The 10,083-nt window shown below is 35.9% G+C and overlaps 1 protein-coding gene and 1 long non-coding RNA gene across 2 annotated transcripts; one reads left to right on the top strand and one right to left on the bottom strand.

The window, feature by feature from the left end:
• Positions 1-3,922: 3,922 nt before the first annotated feature.
• LOC125777312 (glial fibrillary acidic protein-like) lies at positions 3,923-4,680 on the top strand. The gene is made up of 2 exons (XM_049451756.1): positions 3,923-4,559; positions 4,661-4,680. The coding sequence occupies exons 1-2, from the start codon at positions 3,923-3,925 to the stop codon at positions 4,678-4,680; spliced, it is 657 nt and encodes a 218-aa protein (XP_049307713.1).
• Positions 4,681-9,173: 4,493 nt separating this feature from the next.
• On the bottom strand, positions 9,174-9,549 carry LOC125777781 (uncharacterized). Its single transcript, XR_007422392.1, has 2 exons — positions 9,426-9,549; positions 9,174-9,344 (listed from the first exon to the last, which is right to left on the bottom strand). It is a non-coding gene; the product is annotated as an uncharacterized LOC125777781 (long non-coding RNA).
• Positions 9,550-10,083: the final 534 nt, after the last annotated feature.

Here is a 10,083-nt window from a genome sequence, read left to right as displayed (position 1 = left end):
AATATTTATGTCCACTATGATTTGAAGTAAACTCAAAATTCTTTCAATTGTTTGTATTTGGTTTTGTAAACCAAACTATATTAAATCACCAGGAGATACATCTTTTGTTGATATTTTTTCCAAGTTTACTTGCATCAAAGTAGACGGACTTAACGGAACATCTAATCCGCTTTCATTTCAAATTTTCAAAAGTGCACGCAGATTTTTATAAGATTTTCTTGCATCTAATTGCCATTTCCTAATTTTTTCAAGGAATGTTCTTGCTTTCGGAATTTCGTCATGAATTTCACAATTAAAACTGTCTTCAATTGTGTTTTCAAGAATGGCGTCATGACGCTCTTCTACCGCGTCATTTGGATTTTCGCTACCACTTAACAAATATTCATCACGCTCCTTCTTTACTAATCTTCTCATGTGCCTTTTAGAATAACTCATTTTTTATTGATTATTTTAATTTAATTATATAAATTATAGCAATTACACTTAAATTTTTATAAATTTTTGTTCAACACTCACAATTCAAAACGACACGTGTTCACTTGCAGCCTTTGTTCTTTTTTGTGCTCATTAACATAACAAGTGAATATACGAGTATTTAGTCGTCATTCGGCAATGCAAAACTACATGCCACCATCTAGTCACATTGGTCTAGATAAAAACTAGATTTTTCTATCTATCTTTATACCACTGATTTTGTGTTATAGGACCAATGCTTTTTGCAGGGTACTTACACGCAATTAAAACTCGCTCACAACAATGATTAAACAAATGCTAGCTATTCCATTTTATATAAAATACCTTGATAACCATTTTCCATTTTTAGAAAGAAAAAAAATGTTCACCCTTCACTATTAGAAACACTTGCGTTTTGAGTTATTATTCTTCATAGGAAATTTAATGCTCGTTTGTGTCTCCTTGTTAACAACTGATCCTTTAGTGCTTCTATCCTTTGTATGAGCATCGTATCTGCTATTTGCTCATTGTTGTGGTATCCGTTTATGGATGTTGTTATGGTTTCATAATAGTCTAAGATTGTTGTTAACACATTGACGGACAGTAGGAACAAGTAAAGTTCGAAAATTGACACTATGCGGCCATAACCGTCATGGCCGTTTCGTTTTAGACGGCTGTCGCCGTCATGCCACATAGTGAACTTCGCTTTGACGGCTATAGACGCAAGTGTCCGTCAACGTGTTAAAATCACTATGTGGAATAAATAATCTTCTTCGTTGTATATGTAAGATGGGTCTGTTTGTGTTAGAATATATTTTTTGTCTTCGACGTTCGTTATTTCGTATGTTTTTAGTTGTTTGCCATTAATGGCAACAAGGTCTTCTGCGATATTTGATTGCTCAGGATGAGCGTATCCAATTTCTGCGCTACGACGCCGTTTAGTGCTTGTTGCTCCACATTTGCCTTTTAACTTGCGCCTGCGATAAGGTTCATCAACCTTAACCGTTAGTGCTTGTTTTACCACCTCCCTCATCGGACAGAGCAAGCTGTTATGTTTAGTCTGCCCTGGACAACGAGAACACCCTTTTTGAAAGCAATTACCAGCTCCGTGCCCCTTCTTAAAACAATTCTGACAGATATTGTTTCTTCTCACAAACTCTTCACGAGATCTCAAATTGAGTGCGATAAAGTCATCGCACGTCCATAGTGGATGATCGCCACCACAACAATGCATGGAAATGATCTTTTACCTAACGACCTGCTTTGGTGGAAGTTTTCACCTTTCGCTACACGTTCCCGTTTACTACCTGTGTTTTGGTCATTGGTAAAAACTACCTTGACGTCTTTTGACCGTGAATAACGTGCATCTGTTACATTAGCTAAAGCTGCTGCTTGACGATCCAAGAAATCTAACATCTGTTTAATAGTTGGGGCTTCTGTCTCTCGTTGTAGTTCCCACTGCCTACTCGTATCTGAATCTAACCTTTCATGCAACATATGAACAATTATCATATCCCAAGACTCGACTGGGATTCTTTGAGCTCGGAGTTGCCGCAACACTTCATGTGTCACATTAGACATTCGCTGAAGCTCATGCGCTCGCGGTACCCCTCCTATAACTGGCAGACGATTAAACTGTCGTAAATGTTAAGTAAGAAAATTTAAAAGCTGTCATAGGTTGCTGCTCCAGTACAATCGGCATTGGTGTTAGCTCCTTAATCTTAGCAGCCAACAGGGCTGTAAAATAGCGCGACTCCACTAAAGCTGCGATCTCGTCATATGCATTGACTTGTGCACTGTCCTGATCCAACTGCTTCTCGTGTGCATCTACAAAGCGTGCGTAATAAACTTCCAGCTTCTCTGCACGAACTTTGACCTGTTCGCGAAATTGATTTGCATAGGCTGTCCAAAAGCTCTTGTCCTCCTGTTCAAAATTGAACATGTTCGTTGCTGCCAAAAGCACGGACAACAATATTATATTTAAACCTTTTATATATTATGTTAAATAAGATAAGAAATAATCTTACTATTGATACAGTCCACTAATATTAGATATTTATGTTCAAATATATTGAACATACACACATATACATAAAATACTTAAAATGCATTGTCATGCAAAACAATAGCATTCAACAAACAATAACACAAATATTACTAAGGATAAGATGTTTACATATGATAACCCATGGGTTCTTATTTTAGCAACTGCTTGTAAATGTACTCACATTAAAACAACCCAAGGTCACTAGAAAACAATACACTACCAGGTAGCATAAACAATGTGCTGCATACATATGAACACACACACATACACATATATTAAGTTATTTAGGATACTTTGAAAAATAGTATATAAGGTTTCCAAATTACTAAATAAAACCAGAATGAAATATTCTCAGCTCGACTAAGGTCTTTATTTTTCCCCCACCAGCGGTAAGAATTTAAAGATTCTTATTTGAGTTTCGTTTGATCTTACAAATCAAACAGTTTGATATATAATTATAAACATTTGGTCCTTCGAGCCGGATTGTTGGCTCAGCCAAAGAAAAGACCTGTATAAGGAAAATACAGGCAAGTAAGACCTGTATGGATAAAATACAGGCAACATGTGTAAAAGTCCTATTATATACGTATATATAGGCAAATTAATACAGAAATTGTAAGACGGGTTCATATTCCCGCATATTTATATGATCACATAAGCCGTTTAGTACGAAACTAAACGCTGTGTAAAACTGTTTATTAAAAAAAAAATTATATATTCAGCGGCTGTGAATCGAGGCACAGCAAGGTCAACCAGGCGACCAAAACAATAACCTCCAACTATTTTTTTTAAAGAATAAGAACAGTTCATTAAAAAAAAATAGTTGAAATGTCGAACACTGCGGACATGGTACAAAGGAAAGGCGATCTACGCGTAGAAAGGATCACTTTTGAGAAGAAGCTACGCGTAGAAGAATCTAGATTTGAAAAAATAAATCTAGATTATACAAGGGCAATAAACCCAAAAGATAAAATGATAGCAATCATAGAGCAGGCAATTGAAAAAAGAGCAGAAATAATTCAATCTACAATTGCAGATATAAAGTTAAATATAAATTATAGAGACAAAACTGACATCGAAATTTTCGAAAACCGTCTCAAGAATTTATGGAGCTTCATGGAGAAAGATATCGACGAATTGTCGATAAAGTACAATAAGCTATCTCATATGTACAAATTTGAAGAGCTTTCCCTTGAAGTCAACGCTACTGTGCGGTTATTAAAAAAACAAAAGCAAATCGACATTATAAAAACGGAAAAATTGGAATTACCGAAAATAGAGTTGCCAAAATTCTCAGGGGAGTTCCGAGAATGGCAATCATTCAAAGAGCTCTTCGAGGAGTATGTCCATAATAATAAGGACATAAGTGACTCCAAAAAGATGAGCTATTTAAAATCTTGTCTTCAAGGAGATGCTAGACTAATGGTTAGTCACCTGATAACGGAATCAGGTGCAAATTACAACACTGCTTGGGAATTACTGGCACACATATATGATAACGTGCGCAAACAATTTAACGAACAGCTCAAAATGGAAATGGAGAAGGCACAAACAAGTCTCTCCGATTACCAAGCTTTTGCTCAAGAAAAATTCGCAGCACTCGAGTCACAACTGGAAGCACAAGATGTGGAACATAAGCGTATACTCGATTCGTATCGCTTAGAAATTGATAACAAACTCTCACAAAAGCAACAACAACTCGATGAAGCCGAACAACGCGAACTCAAATTAAAAGAGCGTTTCAATTTATTGGCGATTTCCGAGCAAGAGTTGTGTGAAAAATTGACTAGCACTGAAAATGCCTACACCGCCCGCTTCCAGGCGGCCACAGAACGAGAACATAACTTGAATGAACGAGTGCAAGCGCTGACAAAGGAACTCAATGGGCTTAGAGCTTCCAATGAGAACAAGGAACGCGAGTTGCGTGACAAGTTAAATCTGTCGCAGGATGAGATTTCGTTTTTACGATCCTCACAGCGCAGCTTTAACGAGACCCTGGATCACAGTAGTGGCATTAGTTCGCCATCGGAACTGGCGCGTCTGCAAAGTGAAGCGGATAGTTTGCATTGTGTGTTGGAGTTAAAACAGAAGGAGATTTCCAAGTTGACTAAACATAATGTGGAGATAATGCGTGATGCTGAGGAACGTGGTATTTTGCAGAGCAAAATATCCTTGCTTGAATTCTGCTGTTTATACAATAAAGATAATATATCAATTACACCTTTTCCGATTCAATCTATATACGCTTTTCTCTGCTTCTGCAAAGAGTAGACTTACTGTCTTTTAACAATCTTTCGCCAAATGATAAAACAATAAATATATTCTCAATATATGTATATATTTCACCTTGTGTTTCTTGTCACCAACTGTCCTTTCTACATTTTAACAAATAATTTCATCGTCAAACTACGTAGGCGACGCCACTATCTACATATGTATATATACATATATATGTATCACGATGCTTCTGCTACTCTTTCAATCTTTTACCTTTTCACTCCATCTTATAAGCAAGAAATATAGAATAAGTTCCAATTCCAGAACATTCGCTCTCTTGTTTTCTTTTAGCCACTTTGACTGCCACTACATGTGCACATACATATGTATGTATGTGTATTAGGGTGTGTCATTCTGAGGCAACCTTTTTTTTCAACTGAAAAACAGGCTCAAAACTTTCGAAAATGTGTAAAAAAAAGTCACTCAAAAGATGATCTCTTAATATTAAGAGGTGCCTATTTCAAATTTTCTTTTTTCCCTATAAATTACATGGAAAAAAAAATCATTTTTTTTGTGGTGGTTATTGTGCGGAGGTTTTATATGTGCCCCGATAGCTGCCAGTAGGGATGGTAAACTCGATTCCGATTCTACTCGAAAATCGAGTTTTCTCGTAAAATAATCGATTTTTCGGAATCGATCTCCAGCAGTCGAAGTCGATTAAGAATCGGTTCTTGACATTTAACAAATACCCCATCAGCAAAAGGTCTGCCTTGTTTTACAATATCAAAGCTAATTAAGCATGAAATTTCCGTTTTTAATTTTTTATTTGAACGGCCTATATCCTCCAAACCCTCGGTTTCCGTTAACCACCCTTTAATTCTTTGCAAAAAAATGTTTCTTTCTTCATTAAAAAGACGTTGTCTTTCTTCTTCATTCCGTTTTTTTAAATCATTGTGAAAATATTCGAAATGTCTTTTCAAAGCATAATTTCTGGTTTGTCTTTTTAATCTTATCTCCTCTTTATATCGAGGCCGATCACAAATCCGGCTCGACATGGACCAAATGTTTCTCTTAAGAGGAACTGTTTGAATAAAACACATTTTTTTTTTAACGTTGGGAAAGATAGAAAACCCAACGATGTTTATTTGACCGAATCCAAATTAATACTAAACATTGCTACTCATTACTACTCATTACATCTCTATCTTTCATTTATTTCAACATTGACGTCGTGGTATTTCGTGGATGCCATATCGCACCAATTCACCTAATTCTTAACATAGTTCTTGCTATATCGTGAGCTTCTGTGAGTGATGCACAGTATCTGGAGTATAATGCGTTTTTGATTGAGGAACTTCTAATGCCGGAGATGTGTGTTCTCGTGGCTTTTAATTGTGCTTCTTTATTATGTGATGCTAGGACTGCTTCGTTTTTATACGTCATTTCTAACTTGGACAGGATCAGGTTTAACGCTTGATTCACTTGATCGTAGTATTCATGTAGTGATGAATTTCCTTGTTGTAACCTTCTCATTTCATCTTCCAGGACATACAGTGGTCGTTGGTCGGCATAGGTTAAGTCAAGCCGATCGATGATTGCATTAAAATTACTTGTTATTAAACTTACACTTTTTATTTATTTTACTTGCGTTGATTTGAAGGATAAAGGTTATCCTTTTACTTTTGATCAGGAGCCACACGCGTAAGTCTTTTATTCACTGAATCCTTTTTTGATGTGTGCCCCACGTTGGGCGCCAATTAATAGCACTTGGGTTATTTTAGTCAAAAAAATATTTTAGTTCTGCATTGACTGCAGAACGTTCTTTATTCAGTAATATTCAAAATACAAAAGACGAAGCATGTATGGTTATGCTTCTATTTATACTAATGGGTAATCTGCAATACATATAATTTGTCGTTCTTGATAATGGTGTAGTTTAGTGTTATCACGTACTTTGGACATTGACCCTTTCGGTGTGGTCGGTTGTTGCCATGTGATAGTGATGTGTTGTAAGTTACATGTGCCTTAACTCGCTCGCGATTGCAACTGATGTTTCCAATGCATTAAGGACTATGGAAACATATTTTACATAATAATGTGAAACATACACAAGCATTTATGAACTGTTTTCTGGTAGAAGAGAAGACAATAAAAGAAGATTACATATTGGAGGAACTGCTGATTCTTTTGGCTCTGGGCGAAGAATGAAGATACAGTGTGCCGTTTATTCAAAATAGTGTGCCTAAGTGTAAGGATTTCTTAAACGACGTGTTATGGGAACTTGATGAGACTAGATTCAAGAAGATTACACGCGTAAACTGGAAAACCTTCGACTTTATTTTAAATTTAATAAAGGACGATGCGTCGTTCAACCAAATACGTTCTTGCAAACAATTCCCTCTCAAAACACAATTAGCAATCGTATTATATCGCTTAGGCTCAAACGGTGAAGGCGCTACTCTGTCTAAGATTGCTGGCTTGTTTGGAGTTAGTGATGGTGGTATCATTCAGGTTAGTGTTTGTCATTGTTTTGTTAGATTAATGTTTATCTTTTTCTTTATATTAGAATTTGACTGACAGAATTTTTAAAGCACTGTTAAAGCATAAAGATTAGTATCTGTTTTGGCCAAAAAGCGATGAACGTAAAAAGCTCGTGTCAGAAACCTGGGGTGAATTGCCAAACTGCGTGGGATACGTCGATGGTACTGAAATTCCTTTGGCGGAAAAACCTTCTCAAGACCCAGAAGCTTACTTTTCACGAAAGCACCAATACTCAGTTAAAGTTCAAGCCGTTTGTGACCATTCGCTTCAAATAAGACATTTAGTGTTAGGCTATCCAGGTAGCGTACATGATGCACGTATTTTTAGTAACTGCGAATTGTCGAATGACGCCGATGTGCTTTTTGGAGGAGCTGAATGGATCGCAGGTGACAGTGCCTATAAATTGTCACGAACTGTTATAACACCATTTAGAGAAAACTCTAGAGAACTAACACAGGGTCAGTGAACTTTGTTTAACAAAATATTCAGTCGTTATAGGATTAGAATTGAACATTGTTATGGCATGTTGAAGGAAAGGTTTGGCAGCTTGAAAACGTTGAGACTTCCAATCAAGGATAAAAAAGGCATGAATAGAGTAAATAAATGGATTATCTGCTGCGCGTTGTTGCACAATGTTATACTTCGACTTGACGATCGTTTCGATTACGAGCTTGAGGAATCTGAGCACGATGTTTTAGAGTCATTACCTACTGCTCGAACTAATGAAGGGGAAGCGGTACGCCGAACCATCTATGAATTGTTAAGTTATGCAAACAATGAATAAAAGAATTTGTACTAACAATTAAAAGCTTATTTATTGGAATAAATTCAAGTTCTATATGCACATTAGAGCATTTAAAAAAATTAAAAAAGAAATATTTTGGCATTTAAACCAAACTTTTGAGCGTGGTTCCGAAGAAAAACGAAAAATTTAGAATACGCTTTCTTTTGCGGATCATAACCTTACGAATATGCCTCCTTATGTTCCGGCAAGGGGCTCTTCATCAAGCATTTTCTTGTTTGACGTATCAACACTTGACAATCTTTCGTGCTCCAATCTTATTTTCTCCATTTCGATCCTTTCCTCCTTCTCCAGTTGTAGCTTCTGTAACATGAATTTGGTTTGCTCTTTTTCCTTTTCGAATTCTAGTTTTTGTGATTCTAATTCCAGCTTTTTGATTGAATTTCAAGTAATAATGCAAATAGGTTTGAGGTTTGAGGCCTTTTCAAATTTCTTTTTGGTGTAGTGGTATTTTGCGTACAAGCACTTGTTGCGATGGACAGGGCGGACGGTCTTGCTACACTCTCTGATGTGGAAGGAAGCACCACAGTCGGACTGGCCAATGGACTTTCAGGTAAACTTGTTGAAAATGTTTCGCCATCATTTTCCATCAACGCATCTACTTCAAAAGTATCCAACAATGACACTGGCATGGTAGATTGATAAATAGCTGGCGGCTGCACATTTACACGATGACCAAATATTGCGTACAAGTCATCATAGAATGGACACATTTTTTTAATGTAATCTTCAACGCTTTTTACATCTCCACTTTCTAGCAATCCTGCACCTGTTTGACCCTTTCATTTCAGTGCGGACGAAAAACTTGTTTTTAGGTGCCTCATTTTTGTGCGCATAACATCCCATTTGATGCTGTTCAAAGTAGATGCATTTTTTGTAATATGTGTTAGATATCTTACTTTTACACTGCACGGATCCAAGAAAAACGCTTTTAAATGTTCAATTCAACAAGACAAGATGTCTTTTATTCAAAAGTTAAAATGCTAGAGAAAGAATGTTCTGGCTTTAGGGTTTCTTACAATACTAAAAATCAGGGTTACTCAAAAATGTAAGTTGCTAAAGGGTTGCATTTCAACAATATGCTCATAGAATTTTTGAGCAGTTGGTTTCTACAATACATATGTAAGTTCACTAAATGTTAAATACCCTCTTATTGGAAATAGCAAACATATTACCTCGAACTGTTCCGGATTAGCTTTTACATTTTCCACGATAATGTTGAGTAAATCTTTAGTTTGTCGTTCTGTCCAACGAAAAGTTCCATTTATCCGCGAACGTTTTTTTCTATAAATACATGTACACATGTGTCACAGACAATTGAAAGTTAGAGAAAAATAATAGTACATAAAAGTTAAATATACTTACTTCTTCCATTTTATAAGAACTTTGTTTGAACTGTTTTAATGATCAGCTGATATTGATATGCCACAAATTGCCATGGATGCCAATTAGAATTGGCTCGCATAGTTGCCATTGTGTTGCAAACGAAATTGCATACAAAATTGAACAGATGAGTTGCGACTTTGCCATTTCGCGACGTTTGCAACAAATGCAATATATTTGCTACAATAAATGAGTACCATTATTATACTCGTATAATGTTGCAGCTGCTCCTGTGTTGTCCTTTCCGCTTTTGTATGCCTAGGAATATATGAAATTATTATATATATCTTAATATATAAAAATCCAGTGTCCGTGTGTATGTCTGGAATAAACTCAAAAACAAGTCAACTGATATTCATGAAATTTGGCATATACATGTAATTCGGTCCAACTTAGATGATAGGATAGCTTACATCTCAATTTATACTCGCAATATTATATTATTGCAAATTATTTGTATTATTTATTAGTACAAAAAGATTCTAACAGATGGCGCTATGTTAAAAATACAATCGCTTTATATAAGCTACAATTTTTAAATATTCTGCTTTCTCAACATGTAAAATTTAGCAACGACATGAACCTACGGTTATTTTCCAATTGGAAAAGTGTTATGCAAAGCGTATAAGCAAATAAAGAG

The sequence above is a fragment of the Bactrocera dorsalis genome, chromosome 3 (assembly GCF_023373825.1).
Source record: "Bactrocera dorsalis isolate Fly_Bdor chromosome 3, ASM2337382v1, whole genome shotgun sequence".
NCBI classification, from domain to species: Eukaryota; Metazoa; Arthropoda; class Insecta; order Diptera; family Tephritidae; genus Bactrocera; species Bactrocera dorsalis.
The sequence above is the reverse complement of the archived record's forward strand: the minus strand, read 5'-3'. Positions and strand labels throughout refer to the sequence as shown.

What these genes read in the sequence shown, in the direction of transcription:
- LOC125777312 (XM_049451756.1), top strand. Translation starts at nt 3,923, where the DNA reads ATGGTTAGTCACCTGATAACGGAATCAGGTGCAAATTACAACACTGCT. An exon ending in TCTGCAAAGTGAAGCGGATA is followed by an intron (nt 4,560 to 4,660) that starts GTTTGCATTGTG and finishes GGTATTTTGCAG; the next exon opens with AGCAAAATATCCTTGCTTGA.